Source organism: Dunckerocampus dactyliophorus, chromosome 18 (genome assembly GCF_027744805.1).
Source record: "Dunckerocampus dactyliophorus isolate RoL2022-P2 chromosome 18, RoL_Ddac_1.1, whole genome shotgun sequence".
In the NCBI taxonomy this organism is placed as follows: Eukaryota; Metazoa; Chordata; class Actinopteri; order Syngnathiformes; family Syngnathidae; genus Dunckerocampus; species Dunckerocampus dactyliophorus.
The window spans coordinates 2000610-2021658 of NC_072836.1; the positions used below are offsets into that span (position 1 = coordinate 2000610).

At 45.3% G+C, this 21049-nt stretch overlaps 6 protein-coding genes across 14 annotated transcripts; 4 read left to right on the forward strand and 2 right to left on the reverse strand.

The window, feature by feature from the left end:
- The first annotated feature begins 231 nt into the window (after positions 1 to 231).
- Positions 232 to 3465, forward strand: LOC129170690 (protein NATD1-like). The gene is made up of 3 exons (XM_054758513.1): positions 232 to 533; positions 958 to 1076; positions 1218 to 3465. The coding sequence occupies exons 1-3, from the start codon at positions 380 to 382 to the stop codon at positions 1332 to 1334; spliced, it is 390 nt and encodes a 129-aa protein (XP_054614488.1). The 5' UTR covers positions 232 to 379; the 3' UTR covers positions 1335 to 3465.
- On the reverse strand, positions 897 to 3988 carry LOC129170691 (myosin-7). The gene is made up of 4 exons (XM_054758514.1): positions 3758 to 3988; positions 3598 to 3693; positions 3392 to 3523; positions 897 to 3311 (listed from the first exon to the last, which is right to left on the reverse strand). The coding sequence occupies exons 1-4, from the start codon at positions 3881 to 3883 to the stop codon at positions 3291 to 3293; spliced, it is 375 nt and encodes a 124-aa protein (XP_054614489.1). The 5' UTR covers positions 3884 to 3988; the 3' UTR covers positions 897 to 3290.
- Positions 3661 to 9724, forward strand: LOC129170684 (dehydrogenase/reductase SDR family member 7C-B-like). Of its 4 annotated transcripts, none has more exons than XM_054758502.1 (8): positions 3899 to 7313; positions 7481 to 7539; positions 7754 to 7919; positions 7997 to 8109; positions 8183 to 8393; positions 8458 to 8550; positions 9300 to 9452; positions 9521 to 9724. In XM_054758502.1, the coding sequence occupies exons 2-8, from the start codon at positions 7504 to 7506 to the stop codon at positions 9718 to 9720; spliced, it is 972 nt and encodes a 323-aa protein (XP_054614477.1). In that variant the 5' UTR covers positions 3899 to 7313; positions 7481 to 7503; the 3' UTR covers positions 9721 to 9724. The 4 variants fall into 4 exon arrangements, with proteins under 4 accessions (XP_054614473.1, XP_054614477.1, XP_054614476.1 ...); XM_054758503.1 differs by having other exon boundaries at positions 3905 to 4050; positions 4142 to 7539; XM_054758498.1 differs by lacking the exon at positions 7481 to 7539 and having other exon boundaries at positions 3661 to 4050.
- A 241-nt stretch (positions 9725 to 9965) lies between these two features.
- On the forward strand, positions 9966 to 13917 carry LOC129170689 (protein NATD1-like). The gene is made up of 3 exons (XM_054758512.1): positions 9966 to 10267; positions 10692 to 10810; positions 10952 to 13917. The coding sequence occupies exons 1-3, from the start codon at positions 10114 to 10116 to the stop codon at positions 11066 to 11068; spliced, it is 390 nt and encodes a 129-aa protein (XP_054614487.1). The 5' UTR covers positions 9966 to 10113; the 3' UTR covers positions 11069 to 13917.
- On the reverse strand, positions 10635 to 16883 carry LOC129170682 (myosin heavy chain, skeletal muscle-like). 4 transcript variants are annotated; one of them, XM_054758480.1, is made up of 14 exons: positions 16695 to 16883; positions 16481 to 16607; positions 16291 to 16409; positions 16004 to 16200; positions 15749 to 15932; positions 15498 to 15663; positions 14923 to 15422; positions 14278 to 14481; positions 13900 to 14025; positions 13665 to 13835; positions 13492 to 13596; positions 13332 to 13427; positions 13126 to 13257; positions 10635 to 13048 (listed from the first exon to the last, which is right to left on the reverse strand). In XM_054758480.1, the coding sequence occupies exons 1-14, from the start codon at positions 16737 to 16739 to the stop codon at positions 13025 to 13027; spliced, it is 2196 nt and encodes a 731-aa protein (XP_054614455.1). In that variant the 5' UTR covers positions 16740 to 16883; the 3' UTR covers positions 10635 to 13024. The 4 variants fall into 4 exon arrangements, with proteins under 4 accessions (XP_054614455.1, XP_054614454.1, XP_054614456.1 ...); XM_054758479.1 differs by having other exon boundaries at positions 10635 to 13045; positions 14923 to 15231; positions 15298 to 15663; XM_054758481.1 differs by lacking the exons at positions 16481 to 16607; positions 16695 to 16883 and having other exon boundaries at positions 14923 to 15231; positions 15298 to 15663; positions 16291 to 16469.
- On the forward strand, positions 14121 to 20607 carry LOC129170685 (dehydrogenase/reductase SDR family member 7C-B-like). 3 transcript variants are annotated; one of them, XM_054758505.1, is made up of 8 exons: positions 14121 to 17075; positions 17243 to 17566; positions 18306 to 18420; positions 18498 to 18610; positions 18684 to 18894; positions 18959 to 19051; positions 19801 to 19953; positions 20022 to 20606. In XM_054758505.1, exons 2-8 carry the CDS (start codon positions 17519 to 17521, stop codon positions 20219 to 20221), a joined length of 933 nt encoding a protein of 310 aa, XP_054614480.1. In that variant the 5' UTR covers positions 14121 to 17075; positions 17243 to 17518; the 3' UTR covers positions 20222 to 20606. The 3 variants fall into 3 exon arrangements, with proteins under 3 accessions (XP_054614480.1, XP_054614481.1, XP_054614479.1); XM_054758506.1 differs by having other exon boundaries at positions 14121 to 18160; positions 20022 to 20607; XM_054758504.1 differs by having other exon boundaries at positions 14121 to 17566.
- Positions 20608 to 21049: the final 442 nt, after the last annotated feature.

The window sequence follows — 21049 nt, forward strand, 5'->3', positions numbered from 1 at the left end:
GAAAATGAAGATGGAAATAGTTTTGCTCATTTCTATATGTCTACCTGTCTGAGGCTGATTGAACTGAAATTATGTTTTTTGTTTTGTTTATTATCAGTGTGGCTGCTATACCAAATACCACCATTCTATAAATATAGTATATCAAATTATCATGTGTTTATATATAATAAGGGCATTTAAAATATGTGACTTACATTTAGGATATAAATAAACAGGAATTTTACCTGGATGTAATTTTACCTGGATGTAATTTTTACCTGTAATGTAATTTGTATAGCTTCATGTAAAGGTCATATCGTTGCAAACGGTTGGCGTCCTCTAGTGGTGATTTAAAAAAAAAGTACATCTCCTTGCCTGGCGGTGTGTGTTCTTCATCAAAATGGCACTTCAAATATTGTCCAGACTCTCAGAGTTAGTACCAGTGAGAGCGAAGTGTTATACGACGACCTTCCGGCTGAACTCCAGCGGCGGGCTCAAGGTGGAACACGACCGACAGAATCGGCGCTTCACCGTTTCTCCGAGAAGCGGGACAGGTAAGCCCCGATGGCGTGTCCGATGCTCCCTTGTGCGGCTAGCTCACCAACGCGAGCCCGGCGTCGAGCGGCGGCCTACTGGAGAAATTGTCAGTCACTATTCGGTTCAAACATAACAATATTTCACTTGACGAACTGTAACCTAATCAAAACACTGGAGTATCGTACATCAATTCATGTAAGTAAATATCAATGTCATAGTTTGAGTATTATCATAAAAACACAATATTTTAAAACGTATTTTCCTAACCAATAAGTAAACAACTATTTGAGATGTCGGCTGAAAGCAGTTTTCGAAAACTGACGTTATTTTCTTTGTCTTTTTTGTCATTTTTCAATGGTTAAAATAAGACTTGACCAAGATTTTAATTGTAGTTTAAATGTATGAATTTATTGATTTCTTTATGCTTCCAACTGCCCAAAGGAGCCAAAGAGACAGCAACACTCCTCTACAAGTTCACAGCGCCAAACCAGGTGGAGCTCCTGTCCACCTTTGTCCCCGAGTCTTTCAGGGGTCAAGGTGTGGCCGCTCTGCTGTCAAAGGTCAGACTACTCGCAGTGTGTTTGCCATGTCAGTGCAGGCATGGGTCAGCTTGTGTTGGCTCATGTAGACTCAACAAGGCTTGCGTTAGCTCAGGTAGGCTCGTGTAGGCTGATGTACACTCATGCTCTGGTTGTTTTCAGGCTGCCATTGACTTCCTGCTTGAGGAGAAGCTGAAGGCTCGAGTGTCCTGCTGGTACATAAAGAAATACATTGAGGCAAACCCTCGTCAGGATTACAAAGATGTTGTCATCAGCTGACACCATGCTCAGGTTTATCCTGGCTGAAGCCACCTCAGTCTACACACACATTGTGCACATTTGCTGTTCATCAACACACACACACACACACACACGCACAGCACAGACAATATGCTGAATATTGCTGAATAATGACTGATGGATTTAATTTGCACAATCAAATCAAGGTGTTGTAAGGACATGTGTAATACAGAATATGAGCAGAGAAACATGTCAAGTGAGTTTTGTATTTGTTGCCTTTTTGCAATGCTTCTCTTTTTCTCACAAAAAAGTCTGTCAGTTTAAAAAGCAATAAACTTATGAATTGATGATAATCACATTCATGCTAAGCATGCTTATCTGCTTTTGGTAAACGCAAGTTGACGTCGTTAGTGGCCTCACATGAAGATGGAATATTTACACCTTTGCTCCAATGCTTGGTTCAAATGACAAATGCGTCTTGTTGGAGGACGAGGATTCTTTAAAGGGGACCTATTATGCTTTTACTCTTTTCTGACTTACAGTTTTTACAATGTTGTATTCTCATGTTAAACGATGCCAATGCGTCAGATAATGAGGTTTGCTCGTTTGGAAGTGAGCCCTGAAAGCAGTTTTGGACGGCTCTGCGCGCTGTTTACAAAGTTTTTTTTTAAACACCAAGTTCCATTGATGTCAATGCAACCTGGAATTCCTTATATTGGTATGACTGATCTAGTGTAATGTATACTATGTGCTGGATAAAGATGTCCATGAGGCAGATGTTTTTGAATTTAGACTTTATTTTATTAGGGTAACATTACGAATCAAAAGAAGTACATTTAAAGTCACCGTGTGTGGAATTGTAGCATTTGTTACATGATTCCTGTCAGCTGACGTGAAGTCCCTTCCTGATTCGCTGTCGCCGCTGTGCGGCACAATGAAATCCCAGCCGGTGCAAACAATCATTGGCTCCTGATGTGGTTGGCGGCTGACGACGATGACTCAAGCGGTACATTTAAAATAAAATAAATACAAATAAAATAACTGCGGTAAAATGCACACAACTTTCACAATTGCCACCCATTGTATTTTAAGCCACTATGTTGAGTAGGTTCTGTGGAAAAGTTACTTGCCATGAACTCCGTTGCGGAAATGTGCTTTCCCCCTGCCCCCTCATTTTCTTGTTTGTTAATTAATTATTGCGTGACTAAGTGGCTAGTGTTGTCATTGGATTAAGTTTTTGTTGTGTTACCTTGATTTCGGCTGTAATGTTTTCGATAGTCTTTGTTATTGAATTTTGAGGATGAAACACATCCAAAAGTGGATCCACTGTCATGTTGTACCGCATCCATGGTTGTGTCCATTTTGCAAGTTAAGTTAATGGGGCCGCACGGTGGTCGAGTGGTTAGCATGTTGGCCAACACAGAGATCGGGAAGACCTGCGTTCGATTCTCCTTTGGGCATTTCTGTGTGGAGTTTGCATGTTCTCCCCGTGTGCGCGTGGGTTTTCTCCGGGTACTCCGGCTTCCTCCCACATTCCAAAACAACATGCATGTTAGGTTAATTGGCGACTCTAAATTGTCCATAGGTATGAATGTGAGTGTGAATGGTTGTTTGTCTATATGTGCCCTGCCATTGGCTGGCGACCAGTCCAGGGTGTACCCCGCCTGTCGCCCAAAGTCAGCTGGGATAGGCTCCAGCATGCCCCCGCGACCCTAATGAGGAGAAGCGGTATAGAAAATGGATGGATGGAGTTAATGTAATGTCTCATTAATGTAACTTTAGTGATGCCTAGTGACCAGAGTTCTACAGTACATATGACTTGTCTTTCAATATTTGACTCATAATAGGCCATAGACAACCAAAACCGACGAGAATTAAATTTTTGAAAAACCGCAATGGAGTGAGGGAGCGTTGTTTGTACTGCGATGCGAGGGATGACTGTTGCAGACTACAGTGGTTCACAGCAGATGTCCGCTTGATGGCCGCCATGGACGACTACTCCCCACTGTCTTTGTTCTGCTAAAAGACAAATGTTAGTCAGCGTGATGCTAACCTGCGTATTTCTAAAACATGCGTGTACATTGCAACCGTCGCACCTTGGCCATGTCGCGACTCCTGACTTTCATCTTGTTCACCTGGGACTCTGCGATGTCAGCTCGCTCCTCAGCCTCCTCCAGCTCATGCTGCACCTTCCTGAGTTTGGTCAGGTGGATGTTTGCTTGCTCCTCCTGTATCACATTGAGCCACTCAAGACCAGCGCCATGAAGATAAGAAGTTGGATGGCCAAAGGCGTTGCACTCACGGCTTCTTCAGCCTGCCGCTTGTACGCTTTGACCTTCAGCTGGAGTTTGTCCACCAGCTCCTGCAGCCTCATGGCGGTCTTCTTGTCCTCGTCTGACTGCACGGAGGAGCAACCACCTTTGTCAGTTTGCTGAGAAGAAAGAAATGGCGTATGTTGTTACCTGATAAGTGAGTTCCTTAATCTTGCGTTCCAGCTTGCGTGATCCTTTCACGGTGTCAGACCCGCGTCTTTGCTCTGCCTCCAGCTCGTTTTCCAGCTCCCTCACCTGCAAACAAGATGTATTCATGTAACACTTTTCCTCTTTTCAGCAGCTCAGGTCAGTCCCTAGTTCACCCTCGCTTCAAGTTTTTGGAGCTGCTTCTTTCCACCCTTCATGGCGAGGCTCTCTGCCTCATCCAGACGCTGCTGCATGTCCTTGACGGTGGTCTCCAGGTTCTTCTTCATTCTCTCCAGGTGAGCACTGGTGTCCTGCTCCTTTTTCAGCTCCTCCGCCATCATGGCGGCCTGCATGTTACAGTCACGCTTGTTACATCGCTGCCTTCAGAGGGAACGTTGAGGATGAACATACGTCAGTGATCGCTTTCTTGGCCTTCTCCTCTGCATTCTGGGCCGTTTGGACACTGTCTTCTACCTCCCCGTGAATCTGAGACAAGTCCGCCTCCAGCTTCTTACGACCGTTGAGCAAACTGGTATTCTGCAAAATAAATGAAATTACAATTAGACACCAAGCAATCAAGCATTTCATCATTTTTTGCCATTGGTCATTATTGGGCATTCATTATTCCTCATATTACTAATCTCCATTATTTATAGTTGCGTAATGTTGTGTTCTTCTAGCTAAACATCACATTGTGCTGAGAAACTGTAAGCAACAAGTTTTCTAGCCAGAAGAATGTTGTACGTTTTAAATCTTTGAGATTGCAAAAGTGTTTTTGGATGTTCAAACCTGCGAGTGAAGAAGCTGAACCCTTTCCCCGGCATCCAGCAGCTCCTGCTCGGCCAGCTTGCGACTCCTCTCTGTTTGCTCTAGGGCAGCTCTGATTTCCTCCATTTCTGCCTGGCAACCTGCTCCTTAATGTCCTCGTTGCTTCTCAGCACATCATCGAGCTGAATCTGGACCTCCTGAGTGGGATTACAAAGGGCTCATTGAGAGTGCAGACCTAATGTTTGCTGTATGTTATTGTTTTATTAACTTGTTAGCTGAGTGAGTAAATATTTTATAGTAATTATAGAAATATTTTTTCACTAATTTAACTGAATGGATGAACATTAATTTAAGTAGGTTATAGAAACAAAGTGCATTCACATAATCAGCAGTCAGATAGGATGTACTATGCTGGGAGTGCATGTGCTACTTTGTACAGAAAAAGGTGCTGATGAGTCCTACCACGTCAGCTAAGATGCAATTCTCAGCTGTTGTCATGACACATATCACCTTATTCCTTCTCATAACGAACACATAAGGGGAGGTGAAATTTGTTTAAGTTACTAAAGTGGTCCTTGTGGCTTTATTAAGATGCAGAGAATTTCATCTCCAACAATTTTCTGACATACTTTGCTCACCTTCAGCTGAACTTGAACGTTCCTCAACTGTTTCTGGGCCTCTGCTGCTTGCCTGTTGGCATGGCTCAGCTGGATCTCCATCTCGTTGAGGTCTCCCTCCATTTTCTTCTTGACTCTCAGCGCGTCATTCCTGCTCCTCACTTCAACATCCAGGTTGCTTTGGATGATGTCGATGGTCCGCTGACTGTTTCTCTTCATTTGCTCGAGCTCTTCATCCTTCTCAGTTATCTTCTTGTCCACTTCACTCTTCACCTGGTTAAGCTCCAGCTGGACTCGCAGGATCTTGGACTCCTCATGTTCCAAGGAGGCCTGCATGGAGACAATAGTGGTCACAAGGAACAAAGATGGACAATGTTGTGGATAACGTCTGTTCACCTCAGCTTCCTCCAGAGACGTCTGGGCCTCCAATTTTTCCTGCTCAGCCTGCTTCTTGGATTTTTCCAACTCATGGATGTTTTTTCCCATTTCTCCCAGCTGCTCAGTGAGATCCAAAATCTCCTCTGGAATAAAAACACCAACGTTGCTTCGGCAACGTCCATGTATAAAAACTATGTACGACTCAGTGAAGGCCTTACGTTGTAGGTTCTTGTTTTCCCGCTTGAGCGTCTCCACTTGCTCCAAACATTCTTCAAACGCATTCTTCATCTTGAAGTTCTCGGTGCCCAAAGACCGCACTTCTTTGAGAGCTGACTCCAGCTCTACCTGACTCTCCTCGTACTTCTGCTTCCACTCAGCTAAAACCTGCAGGAAGATGATAGAAGACTTAAACCTAAACGTGACCATGATGATGTTAATCTCTGTGTAGCAAGGTCTAAAAAAACAAAACCTTATCAAAATTTCTCTGCCTCTTGTCCAAAGTGGCGGCAGTGGCATTGGACCTCTCGACCTCCATCATCAGGTCCTCCACCTCTCCCTGCAGCCTTTGCTTTGTCTTTTCCAGAGACGAGCACTTGGAGTTGACGGCTTCCATGGCTTCTTCTGCTTCTTGCAGACGCAGTGCCAGCTTCTTCCTGCAAGAAAAAAAACACACCTTGTTAAAAGCCACAAGGCCCCGCTCCCTTGATGAAGCAGTGTTTCTCACTTGGCTTCCTCCAGCTCCTCGTTACGCTGGATGGCGTCCGTCTCGTATTTGGTCCTCCACTGGGCCACGTCGCTGTTGGCCTTGGAGAGGCAGCGATGAAGCTCAGCTTTGGCCTCCTGCTCCTCTTCGAACTGCTCCCTCAGCAGCTCACAGTCGTGTTGGCTGGACTGCAAGCCGTGGGCCAGCGCGCTCTTTGCCTTCAGGCAAATGGCAGGCATGGCATATCTTGTTTCTTCTGTCTCACGTGATTATTATTTTTTTATTTTTTTATTTTATTTTATGCTCACCTTCACCATCTCCTCGTGAAGCCTTTTCAGCTCCTCAATCTGCTGAAGGAAGCCTTGCTTTCCCCGGGTGAACTGAGAGAGAAGAGCTTCCTTCTCCTCCAGGTGGCGAGACATTTCAACTGTAGTGCGAGTGGAAACCAACAATGACAACCATGTTCACTTGATACTGACATGCTCAGGTCTTGTTTACCGTTTTCTGTCTGCAGCCGAGTGTTTTGGCTAGAAAGGTCGTTTATGAGCCTCTGCTGCTCCTCCCCTTTGGCTTTGACCTCACTCAGTTGATCTTCAAGGGAACGGCACATTTTCTCTAAATTAATCTTAGAGGAAGAGGGTTTCCTGTTAGCATGACGCGGTCATCATCCTTTAATGATAAAACATGACACAGCGATTTAACCCAGCCTCACTTTGGCTTTGGCCACACTCTCCAAATTGCTGGACAGGTCATCCATCTCCAGCCTCAGCTCGCTCTTCTCTTTGTCCAGTTTCTGCCGGACCCTCTGGACGTTGTCCAGCTGATCCCCCAGCTCGGCCACACTGTCAGCATGCTTCTTGCGCAAGGCGGCGGACGTGGCCTCGTGCTGCAGTGAACGCTCCTCCAGCTCTCTACGCAGTTTGAGGAACTCTGCCTCCTGCTTCTTGTTCACCTCCACCTGAGCAGCAGTAGATGCTCCGGCCTCCTCCAGCCTCTCCGTGATGTCCTCCAGCTCTCGGGACAAATCTGACCTCTGCTTCTCGACTTTGGCTTGAGCGGCACGCTCAACCTCCATTTCCTCCTGCACATTCAAGTACTCACACTTAGTCTTTTCATTACATAAGTGCACACGAGTACTTACACTTCATCTTTCAATTGCATAAGTGCACATTTTCGTACTTACACTTAGTCTTCCATTTGAGACACAGCCTTCCTCACTTTACAAGGTGTTGTCTTCTTGTCTGTGTTTCACCCGTTTAGGAAAAGAGTTAGTAGAAGTAGAAATGGATTCCAAGGTAACAGAGGCGGAGAACGTGTGGGTATGAAACACTTTTAGTCCTTCACCTTCTCATCTTCATGAAACAGTGCAAAGATGTTGAGCGTGTGAGAGTTGCTTGACGTTGAGACGTTTAAGCGTGTCATTCCTAGCTGCTAGAAGCTAACCAACCATCCACTCATGCAGGATCAAACTTGTCAGTCCACATCATTCCATGCAAGGAAGAACAATGTCACCTTTCTAAGTCTATCCTGCAGAAGATGGACCCAACCTGGACCACCACAGTTCTCCTGGTGCCCTGCGTGGTGGTTCTCACAGTCGGAATGTTCTACGTGTATACGCTGGTGCTGGGTCTGCTGTCCAAAAGCTCCGTACGCAACAAGGTGGTGCTGGTGAGCGACGCTTTGTCTGGCCTTGGCAAAGGTAACGCTGTTACATTTCGTTTTGTCTCCGTTTCCTGTGTTACGCTTTGTCCTCATGGGTTTTTGTTCTGTCCAAAGAATGTTCCAGTGTCTTCCACAAAGACGGCGCCAGGTTGATCCTGTGTGGGAAAAGCTGGGAGAAACTTCAGAAGCTTTCAGGCAACTTGGTGGACACCTCCGACCCCAGCGTGGTGAGGATGCTGGCATGTTCCGTGTTCTCTGCTGGGTGAAAATCACAGGTCTCCTGCCTGTCCTTGTCCCCAGACCTTCCCTCCTAAGCTGGTGCTGCTGGATTTTGGGGACATGGAGAACCTCCCCGAGGCCATGGCGGAGATCCTGGAGTGTTACGGCTGCTTGGACGTTGTCATTCTCAACAGCAGCATGAAGGTCAAAGCGCCTGCACACACTTTGTCTCTGGAGATGGACAAGCTGCTGATGGACAACAACTACTTTGGACCCGTCATGCTGGCTAAAGGTAACCATGGAAACATACACTGCATGAACGCTTCCTAGAGTCACATAATGTACGTGTGTTCCAGGTGTGCTTCCCTCCATGATGTCCCGGCGGTCCGGTCACCTGCTGGTGGTCAACAGCATTCAAGGAAAACTGGCCGTGCCCTTTCGCACCTCCTGTGAGTCCTCCCCAAGCTGCAGTGATCTTATTGGTATCCTGCCATGATCTTGTTGTGAGCTGGATGTGATTTTTGGTCCTGATGTGATCTTGCTGTGATCTTGATTCAATCTTGTGATCTCGATGTGATCTCGTTGTGACCCTGATGTGATCTTGTTGTTATCTCAATGTGATCTTATTGGGATCCTGATGTGATCTTGCCGTGATCTTGATTCAATCTTGTGATTTTGATGTGATCTTGTTGTGACCCTGATGTGATCTTGTTGTTATCTCAATGTGATCTTATTGGGATCCTGATGTGATCTTGATGTGATGTTGTTGTGATTTCATTGTGTTCTTGTTGTGATCCTGATGTGATGCTGTTGTGATTTCAATGCGCTTTTGTGATCTCGATGTTATCTTGTTGTGAGCTTGTGTGTTTTTTTGTGATCTCAATGTGATCTTGTTGTGACCCTGATGTGACCTTGTTGTGAGCTTGGTGTGATCAGTCTGTGATCTCGGTGTGATCCGGCTGTGATCTTGTTGTGATTCTGATGTGAGTTTGATGTGATATTGTAATCTCAATGTGATCTTGTTGTGATGTTTTTTGTGATCTCAATTTGATCTTGATGTGATCTGGCTGTGATTTTGTTGTGATCCTGATGTGATGTTGCGATCTAGATGTGATCTCACTGTGTTCTTGATATAGTATTGTTGTGATCATGTTGTGATATTGATGTGACTTTGTGTGATCTTATTGTGATCTGGCAGATGCCGCTTCCAAGCATGCCGTCCAAGCCTTTTTTGACTGCCTGCGTGCTGAGGTGGAGGAGTTCGGCATCTCTGTTAGCACCATAAATGTCACCTTCATCAGTGGACGTGCGTCTGAACAGCAGACAGCCTCGTCCAAGTCCTTCTGGTCATGTGAGTATCTTGAAAAAAAACAAAAACAATACAGGCACTAAGACTTGCTTTTCTCTTTCCTTGGACAGTTTTGTACACAAAAAAGCCGCTGGGCGTTTCTCCACATGAGGCAGCCAGCGAGGTGGCCAAGATTTTGAGCAACAAGAAGAAAGAGGTGCTGATTGCACCCTCGCTCCCAAAGGTGGCCATCTACGCCAGGTCCTTCTTCCCCAACGTCTTCTTTGCCGTAATGTCAGCGGGTGTGAAGGATGCAGACGGCAAAATGTAGAACTGCTTTATTCGGAAAATGAAGATGGAAATAGTTTTGCTCATTTCTATATGTCTACCTGTCTGAGGCTGATTGAACTGAAATTATGTTTTTTGTTTTGTTTATTATCAGTGTGGCTGCTATACCAAATACCACCATTCTATAAATATAGTATATCAAATTATCATGTGTTTATATATAATAAGGGCATTTAAAATATGTGACTTACATTTAGGATATAAATAAACAGGAATTTTACCTGGATGTAATTTTACCTGGATGTAATTTTTACCTGTAATGTAATTTGTATAGCTTCATGTAAAGGTCATATCGTTGCAAACGGTTGGCGTCCTCTAGTGGTGATTTAAAAAAAAAGTACATCTCCTTGCCTGGCGGTGTGTGTTCTTCATCAAAATGGCACTTCAAATATTGTCCAGACTCTCAGAGTTAGTACCAGTGAGAGCGAAGTGTTATACGACGACCTTCCGGCTGAACTCCAGCGGCGGGCTCAAGGTGGAACACGACCGACAGAATCGGCGCTTCACCGTTTCTCCGAGAAGCGGGACAGGTAAGCCCCGATGGCGTGTTCGATGCTCCCTTGTGCGGCTAGCTCACCAACGCGAGCCCGGCGTCGAGCGGCGGCCTACTGGAGAAATTGTCAGTCACTATTCGGTTCAAACATAACAATATTTCACTTGACGAACTGTAACCTAATCAAAACACTGGAGTATCGTACATCAATTCATGTAAGTAAATATCAATGTCATAGTTTGAGTATTATCATAAAAACACAATATTTTAAAACGTATTTTCCTAACCAATAAGTAAACAACTATTTGAGATGTCGGCTGAAAGCAGTTTTCGAAAACTGACGTTATTTTCTTTGTCTTTTTTGTCATTTTTCAATGGTTAAAATAAGACTTGACCAAGATTTTAATTGTAGTTTAAATGTATGAATTTATTGATTTCTTTATGCTTCCAACTGCCCAAAGGAGCCAAAGAGACAGCAACACTCCTCTACAAGTTCACAGCGCCAAACCAGGTGGAGCTCCTGTCCACCTTTGTCCCCGAGTCTTTCAGGGGTCAAGGTGTGGCCGCTCTGCTGTCAAAGGTCAGACTACTCGCAGTGTGTTTGCCATGTCAGTGCAGGCATGGGTCAGCTTGTGTTGGCTCATGTAGACTCAACAAGGCTTGCGTTAGCTCAGGTAGGCTCGTGTAGGCTGATGTACACTCATGCTCTGGTTGTTTTCAGGCTGCCTTTGACTTCCTGCTTGAGGAGAAGCTGAAGGCTCGAGTGTCCTGCTGGTACATAAAGAAATACATTGAGGCAAACCCTCGTCAGGATTACAAAGATGTTGTCATCAGCTGACACCATGCTCAGGTTTATCCTGGCTGAAGCCACCTCAGTCTACACACACATTGTGCACATTTGCTGTTCATCAACACACACACACACACACACACGCACAGCACAGACAATATGCTGAATATTGCTGAATAATGACTGATGGATTTAATTTGCACAATCAAATCAAGGTGTTGTAAGGACATGTGTAATACAGAATATGAGCAGAGAAACATGTCAAGTGAGTTTTGTATTTGTTGCCTTTTTGCAATGCTTCTCTTTTTCTCACAAAAAAGTCTGTCAGTTTAAAAAGCAATAAACTTATGAATTGATGATAATCACATTCATGCTAAGCATGCTTATCTGCTTTTGGTAAACGCAAGTTGACGTCGTTAGTGGCCTCACATGAAGATGGAATATTTACACCTTTGCTCCAATGCTTGGTTCAAATGACAAATGCGTCTTGTTGGAGGACGAGGATTCTTTAAAGGGGACCTATTATGCTTTTACTCTTTTCTGACTTACAGTTTTTACAATGTTGTATTCTCATGTTAAACGATGCCAATGCGTCAGATAATGAGGTTTGCTCGTTTGGAAGTGAGCCCTGAAAGCAGTTTTGGACGGCTCTGCGCGCTGTTTACAAAGTTTTTTTTTAAACACCAAGTTCCATTGATGTCAATGCAACCTGGAATTCCTTATATTGGTATGACTGATCTAGTGTAATGTATACTATGTGCTGGATAAAGATGTCCATGAGGCAGATGTTTTTGAATTTAGACTTTATTTTATTAGGGTAACATTACGAATCAAAAGAAGTACATTTAAAGTCACCGTGTGTGGAATTGTAGCATTTGTTACATGATTCCTGTCAGCTGACGTGAAGTCCCTTCCTGATTCGCTGTCGCCGCTGTGCGGCACAATGAAATCCCAGCCGGTGCAAACAATCATTGGCTCCTGATGTGGTTGGCGGCTGACGACGATGACTCAAGCGGTACATTTAAAATAAAATAAATACAAATAAAATAACTGCGGTAAAATGCACACAACTTTCACAATTGCCACCCATTGTATTTTAAGCCACTATGTTGAGTAGGTTCTGTGGAAAAGTTACTTGCCATGAACTCCGTTGCGGAAATGTGCTTTCCCCCTGCCCCCTCATTTTCTTGTTTGTTAATTAATTATTGCGTGACTAAGTGGCTAGTGTTGTCATTGGATTAAGTTTTTGTTGTGTTACCTTGATTTCGGCTGTAATGTTTTCGATAGTCTTTGTTATTGAATTTTGAGGATGAAACACATCCAAAAGTGGATCCACTGTCATGTTGTACCGCATCCATGGTTGTGTCCATTTTGCAAGTTAAGTTAATGGGGCCGCACGGTGGTCGAGTGGTTAGCATGTTGGCCAACACAGAGATCGGGAAGACCTGCGTTCGATTCTCCTTTGGGCATTTCTGTGTGGAGTTTGCATGTTCTCCCCGTGTGCGCGTGGGTTTTCTCCGGGTACTCCGGCTTCCTCCCACATTCCAAAACAACATGCATGTTAGGTTAATTGGCGACTCTAAATTGTCCATAGGTATGAATGTGAGTGTGAATGGTTGTTTGTCTATATGTGCCCTGCCATTGGCTGGCGACCAGTCCAGGGTGTACCCCGCCTGTCGCCCAAAGTCAGCTGGGATAGGCTCCAGCATGCCCCCGCGACCCTAATGAGGAGAAGCGGTATAGAAAATGGATGGATGGAGTTAATGTAATGTCTCATTAATGTAACTTTAGTGATGCCTAGTGACCAGAGTTCTACAGTACATATGACTTGTCTTTCAATATTTGACTCATAATAGGCCATAGACAACCAAAACCGACGAGAATTAAATTTTTGAAAAACCGCAATGGAGTGAGGGAGCGTTGTTTGTACTGCGATGCGAGGGATGACTGTTGCAGACTACAGTGGTTCACAGCAGATGTCCGCTTGATGGCCGCCATGGACGACTACTCCCCACTGTCTTTGTTCTGCTAAAAGACAAATGTTAGTCAGCGTGATGCTAACCTGCGTATTTCTAAAACATGCGTGTACATTGCAACCGTCGCACCTTGGCCATGTCGCGACTCCTGACTTTCATCTTGTTCACCTGGGACTCGGCGATGTCAGCTCGCTCCTCAGCCTCCTCCAGCTCATGCTGCACCTTCCTGAGTTTGGTCAGGTGGATGTTTGCTTGCTCCTCCTGTATCACATTGAGCCACTCAAGACCAGCGCCATGAAGATAAGAAGTTGGATGGCCAAAGGCGTTGCACTCACGGCTTCTTCAGCCTGCCGCTTGTACGCTTTGACCTTCAGCTGGAGTTTGTCCACCAGCTCCTGCAGCCTCATGGCGGTCTTCTTGTCCTCGTCTGACTGCACGGAGGAGCAACCACCTTTGTCAGTTTGCTGAGAAGAAAGAAATGGCGTATGTTGTTACCTGATAAGTGAGTTCCTTAATCTTGCGTTCCAGCTTGCGTGATCCTTTCACGGTGTCAGACCCGCGTCTTTGCTCTGCCTCCAGCTCGTTTTCCAGCTCCCTCACCTGCAAACAAGATGTATTCATGTAACACTTTTCCTCTTTTCAGCAGCTCAGGTCAGTCCCTAGTTCACCCTCGCTTCAAGTTTTTGGAGCTGCTTCTTTCCACCCTTCATGGCGAGGCTCTCTGCCTCATCCAGACGCTGCTGCATGTCCTTGACGGTGGTCTCCAGGTTCTTCTTCATTCTCTCCAGGTGAGCACTGGTGTCCTGCTCCTTTTTCAGCTCCTCCGCCATCATGGCGGCCTGCATGTTACAGTCACGCTTGTTACATCGCTGCCTTCAGAGGGAACGTTGAGGATGAACATACGTCAGTGATCGCTTTCTTGGCCTTCTCCTCTGCATTCTGGGCCATTTGGACACTGTCTTCTACCTCTCCGTGAATCTGAGACAAGTCCGCCTCCAGCTTCTTACGACCGTTGAGCAAACTGGTATTCTGCAAAATAAATGAAATTACAATTAGACACCAAGCAATCAAGCATTTCATCATTTTTTGCCATTGGTCATTATTGGGCATTCATTATTCCTCATATTACTAATCTCCATTATTTATAGTTGCGTAATGTTGTGTTCTTCTAGCTAAACATCACATTGTGCTGAGAAACTGTAAGCAACAAGTTTTCTAGCCAGAAGAATGTTGTACGTTTTAAATCTTTGAGATTGCAAAAGTGTTTTTGGATGTTCAAACCTGCGAGTGAAGAAGCTGAACCCTTTCCCCGGCATCCAGCAGCTCCTGCTCGGCCAGCTTGCGACTCCTCTCCGTTTGCTCTAGGGCAGCTCTGATTTCCTCCATTTCTGCCTGCAGGAGGTTGCTCCTGCGCTCGGCCATGGCAACCTGCTCCTTAATGTCCTCGTTGCTTCTCAGCACATCATCGAGCTGAATCTGGACCTCCTGAGTGGGATTACAAAGGGCTCATTGAGAGTGCAGACCTAATGTTTGCTGTATGTTATTGTTTTATTAACTTGTTAGCTGAGTGAGTAAATATTTTATAGTAATTATAGAAATATTTTTTCACTAATTTAACTGAATGGATGAACATTAATTTAAGTAGGTTATAGAAACAAAGTGCATTCACATAATCAGCAGTCAGATAGGATGTACTATGCTGGGAGTGCATGTGCTACTTTGTACAGAAAAAGGTGCTGATGAGTCCTACCACGTCAGCTAAGATGCAATTCTCAGCTGTTGTCATGACACATATCACCTTATTCCTTCTCATAACGAACACATAAGGGGAGGTGAAATTTGTTTAAGTTACTAAAGTGGTCCTTGTGGCTTTATTAAGATGCAGAGAATTTCATCTCCAACAATTTTCTGACATACTTTGCTCACCTTCAGCTGAACTTGAACGTTCCTCAACTGTTTCTGGGCCTCTGCTGCTTGCCTGTTGGCATGGCTCAGCTGGATCTCCATCTCGTTGAGGTCTCCCTCCATTTTCTTCTTGACTCTCAGCGCGTCATTCCTGCTCCTCACTTCAACATCCAGGTTGCTTTGGATGATGTCGATGGTCCGCTGACTGTTTCTCTTCATTTGCTCGAGCTCTTCATCCTTCTCAGTTATCTTCTTGTCCACTTCACTCTTCACCTGGTTAAGCTCCAGCTGGACTCGCAGGATCTTGGACTCCTCATGTTCCAAGGAGGCCTGCATGGAGACAATAGTGGTCACAAGGAACAAAGATGGACAATGTTGTGGATAACGTCTGTTCACCTCAGCTTCCTCCAGAGACGTCTGGGCCTCCAATTTTTCCTGCTCAGCCTGCTTCTTGGATTTTTCCAACTCATGGATGTTTTTTCCCATTTCTCCCAGCTGCTCAGTGAGATCCAAAATCTCCTCTGGAATAAAAACACCAACGTTGCTTCGGCAACGTCCATGTATAAAAACTATGTACGACTCAGTGAAGGCCTTACGTTGTAGGTTCTTGTTTTCCCGCTTGAGCGTCTCCACTTGCTCCAAACATTCTTCAAACGCATTCTTCATCTTGAAGTTCTCGGTGCCCAAAGACCGCACTTCTTTGAGAGCTGACTCCAGCTCTACCTGACTCTCCTCGTACTTCTGCTTCCACTCAGCTAAAACCTGCAGGAAGATGATAGAAGACTTAAACCTAAACGTGACCATGATGATGTTAATCTCTGTGTAGCAAGGTCTAAAAAAACAAAACCTTATCAAAATTTCTCTGCCTCTTGTCCAAAGTGGCGGCAGTGGCATTGGACCTCTCGACCTCCATCATCAGGTCCTCCACCTCTCCCTGCAGCCTTTGCTTTGTCTTTTCCAGAGACGAGCACTTGGAGTTGACGGCTTCCATGGCTTCTTCTGCTTCTTGCAGACGCAGTGCCAGCTTCTTCCTGCAAGAAAAAAAACACACCTTGTTAAAAGCCACAAGGCCCCGCTCCCTTGATGAAGCAGTGTTTCTCACTTGGCTTCCTCCAGCTCCTCGTTACGCTGGATGGCGTCCGTCTCGTATTTGGTCCTCCACTGGGCCACGTCGCTGTTGGCCTTGGAGAGGCAGCGATGAAGCTCAGCTTTGGCCTCCTGCTCCTCTTCGAACTGCTCCCTCAGCAGCTCACAGTCGTGTTGGCTGGACTGCAAGCCGTGGGCCAGCGCGCTCTTTGCCTTCAGGCAAATGGCAGGCATGGCATATCTTGTTTCTTCTGTCTCACGTGATTATTATTTTTTTATTTTTTTATTTTATTTTATGCTCACCTTCACCATCTCCTCGTGAAGCCTTTTCAGCTCCTCAATCTGCTGAAGGAAGCCTTGCTTTCCCCGGGTGAACTGAGAGAGAAGAGCTTCCTTCTCCTCCAGGTGGCGAGACATTTCAACTGTAGTGCGAGTGGAAACCAACAATGACAACCATGTTCACTTGATACTGACATGCTCAGGTCTTGTTTACCGTTTTCTGTCTGCAGCCGAGTGTTTTGGCTAGAAAGGTCGTTTATGAGCCTCTGCTGCTCCTCCCCTTTGGCTTTGACCTCACTCAGTTGATCTTCAAGGGAACGGCACATTTTCTCTAAATTAATCTTAGAGGAAGAGGGTTTCCTGTTAGCATGACGCGGTCATCATCCTTTAATGATAAAACATGACACAGCGATTTAACCCAGCCTCACTTTGGCTTTGGCCACACTCTCCAAATTGCTGGACAGGTCATCCATCTCCAGCCTCAGCTCGCTCTTCTCTTTGTCCAGTTTCTGCCGGACCCTCTGGACGTTGTCCAGCTGATCCCCCAGCTCGGCCACACTGTCAGCATGCTTCTTGCGCAAGGCGGCGGACGTGGCCTCGTGCTGCAGTGAACGCTCCTCCAGCTCTCTACGCAGTTTGAGGAACTCTGCCTCCTGCTTCTTGTTCACCTCCACCTGAGCAGCAGTAGATGCTCCGGCCTCCTCCAGCCTCTCCGTGATGTCCTCCAGCTCTCGGGACAAATCTGACCTCTGCTTCTCGACTTTGGCTTGAGCGGCACGCTCAACCTCCATTTCCTCCTGCACATTCAAGTACTCACACTTAGTCTTTTCATTACATAAGTGCACACGAGTACTTACACTTCATCTTTCAATTGCATAAGTGCACATTTTCGTACTTACACTTAGTCTTCCATTTGAGACACAGCCTTCCTCACTTTACAAGGTGTTGTCTTCTTGTCTGTGTTTCACCCGTTTAGGAAAAGAGTTAGTAGAAGTAGAAATGGATTCCAAGGTAACAGAGGCGGAGAACGTGTGGGTATGAAACACTTTTAGTCCTTCACCTTCTCATCTTCATGAAACAGTGCAAAGATGTTGAGCGTGTGAGAGTTGCTTGACGTTGAGACGTTTAAGCGTGTCATTCCTAGCTGCTAGAAGCTAACCAACCATCCACTCATGCAGGATCAAACTTGTCAGTCCACATCATTCCATGCAAGGAAGAACAATGTCACCTTTCTAAGTCTATCCTGCAGAAGATGGACCCAACCTGGACCACCACAGTTCTCCTGGTGCCCTGCGTGGTGGTTCTGTGAAAGGGTGATGGGTTTGTGTTGTTCTGAACATCCATTTCCCAGGATACGAATGTGAGAAAGGGTTTGTGTTGTTCTGAATATTCACTTCCCACTGTATGTCTGCTGACCTTGCCTACCAGGTGCTTGATACGAATGTGAGAAAGGGTTCACTTCCCACTGTATCTTGTTATGGTCTTGATACGAATATGAGAAAGGGTTTGTGTTGTTCTGAATATTCACTGATACGAATGTGAGAAAGGGTTTGTGTTGTTCTGAATATTCACTTCCCACTGTATATCTGCTGACCTTGCCTACCAGGTGCTTGATACGAATGTGAGAAAGGGTTTATGTTGTTCTGAATATTCACTTCCCACTGTATATCTGCTGACCTTGCCTACCAGGTGCTTGTTAAAAAATAGTAACTCTGCGTGCGAATGCCTGAGTTTCGGGGCCGGCCACCCCGTTCTCACGCTCGCACGAACAGACTGGTATAAAGAGGGGAGAGCGAAAACACCTAGACGGAGTCTGCTGCGGGTTGTGATCGAACGCCCAGCCGATTGACGCGAACTCTTCCACGGGTGTTGGCTCTCCACTCTGTTGGCGTAGGTAAGAGGCTTTTTCGCTGCAATCATATATCTTGTGTGTTGATGCTTAAATAAATACGCCCTTGTTTAGGCTAAAATACCTTGATGTGTCTGTGTCATTCTGTGTGCCGACTGAACACGATCCTCTAAAAAATATTCTAAAACAGGTTCTCACAGTCGGAATGTTCTACGTGTATACGCTGGTGCTGGGTCTGCTGTCCAAAAGCTCCGTACGCAACAAGGTGGTGCTGGTGAGCGACGCTTTGTCTGGCCTTGGCAAAGGTAACGCTGTTACATTTCGTTTTGTCTCCGTTTCCTGTGTTACGCTTTGTCCTCATGGGTTTTTGTTCTGTCCAAAGAATGTTCCAGTGTCTTCCACAAAGACGGCGCCAGGTTGATCCTGTGTGGGAAAAGCTGGGAGAAACTTCAGAAGCTTTCAGGCAACTTGGTGGACACCTCCGACCCCAGCGTGGTGAGGATGCTGGCATGTTCCGTGTTCTCTGCTGGGTGAAAATCACAGGTCTCCTGCCTGTCCTTGTCCCCAGACCTTCCCTCCTAAGCTGGTGCTGCTGGATTTTGGGGACATGGAGAACCTCCCCGAGGCCATGGCGGAGATCCTGGAGTGTTACGGCTGCTTGGACGTTGTCATTCTCAACAGCAGCATGAAGGTCAAAGCGCCTGCACACACTTTGTCTCTGGAGATGGACAAGCTGCTGATGGACAACAACTACTTTGGACCCGTCATGCTGGCTAAAGGTAACCATGGAAACATACACTGCATGAACGCTTCCTAGAGTCACATAATGTACGTGTGTTCCAGGTGTGCTTCCCTCCATGATGTCCCGGCGGTCCGGTCACCTGCTGGTGGTCAACAGCATTCAAGGAAAACTGGCCGTGCCCTTTCGCACCTCCTGTGAGTCCTCCCCAAGCTGCAGTGATCTTATTGGTATCCTGCCATGATCTTGTTGTGAGCTGGATGTGATTTTTGGTCCTGATGTGATCTTGCTGTGATCTTGATTCAATCTTGTGATCTCGATGTGATCTCGTTGTGACCCTGATGTGATCTTGTTGTTATCTCAATGTGATCTTATTGGGATCCTGATGTGATCTTGCCGTGATCTTGATTCAATCTTGTGATTTTGATGTGATCTTGTTGTGACCCTGATGTGATCTTGTTGTTATCTCAATGTGATCTTATTGGGATCCTGATGTGATCTTGATGTGATGTTGTTGTGATTTCATTGTGTTCTTGTTGTGATCCTGATGTGATGCTGTTGTGATTTCAATGCGCTTTTGTGATCTCGATGTTATCTTGTTGTGAGCTTGTGTGTTTTTTTGTGATCTCAATGTGATCTTGTTGTGACCCTGATGTGACCTTGTTGTGAGCTTGGTGTGATCAGTCTGTGATCTCGGTGTGATCCGGCTGTGATCTTGTTGTGATTCTGATGTGAGTTTGATGTGATATTGTAATCTCAATGTGATCTTGTTGTGATGTTTTTTGTGATCTCAATTTGATCTTGATGTGATCTGGCTGTGATTTTGTTGTGATCCTGATGTGATGTTGCGATCTAGATGTGATCTCACTGTGTTCTTGATATAGTATTGTTGTGATCATGTTGTGATATTGATGTGACTTTGTGTGATCTTATTGTGATCTGGCAGATGCCGCTTCCAAGCATGCCGTCCAAGCCTTTTTTGACTGCCTGCGTGCTGAGGTGGAGGAGTTCGGCATCTCTGTTAGCACCATAAATGTCACCTTCATCAGTGGACGTGCGTCTGAACAGCAGACAGCCTCGTCCAAGTCCTTCTGGTCATGTGAGTATCTTGAAAAAAAACAAAAACAATACAGGCACTAAGACTTGCTTTTCTCTTTCCTTGGACAGTTTTGTACACAAAAAAGCCGCTGGGCGTTTCTCCACATGAGGCAGCCAGCGAGGTGGCCAAGATTTTGAGCAACAAGAAGAAAGAGGTGCTGATTGCACCCTCGCTCCCAAAGGTGGCCATCTACGCCAGGTCCTTCTTCCCCAACGTCTTCTTTGCCGTAATGTCAGCGGGTGTGAAGGATGCAGACGGCAAAATGTAGAACTGCTTTATTCGGAAAATGAAGATGGAAATAGTTTTGCTCATTTCTATATGTCTACCTGTCTGAGGCTGATTGAACTGAAATTATGTTTTTTGTTTTGTTTATTATCAGTGTGGCTGCTATACCAAATACCACCATTCTATAAATATAGTATATCAAATTATCATGTGTTTATATATAATAAGGGCATTTAAAATATGTGACTTACATTTAGGATATAAATAAACAGGAATTTTACCTGGATGTAATTTTACCTGGATGTAATTTTTACCTGTAATGTAATTTGTATAGCTTCATGTAAAGGTCATATCGTTGCAAACGGTTGGCGTCCTCTAGTGGTGATTTAAAAAAAAAGTACATCTCCTTGCCTGGCGGTGTGTGTTCTTCATCAAAATGGCACTTCAAATATTGTCCAGACTCTCAGAGTTAGTACCAGTGAGAGCGAAGTGTTATACGACGACCTTCCGGCTGAACTCCAGCGGCGGGCTCAAGGTGGAACACGACCGACAGAATCGGCGCTTCACCGTTTCTCCGAGAAGCGGGACAGGTAAGCCCCGATGGCGTGTTCGATGCTCCCTTGTGCGGCTAGCTCACCAACGCGAGCCCGGCGTCGAGCGGCGGCCTACTGGAGAAATTGTCAGTCACTATTCGGTTCAAACATAACAATATTTCACTTGACGAACTGTAACCTAATCAAAACACTGGAGTATCGTACATCAATTCATGTAAGTAAATATCAATGTCATAGTTTGAGTATTATCATAAAAACACAATATTTTAAAACGTATTTTCCTAACCAATAAGTAAACAACTATTTGAGATGTCGGC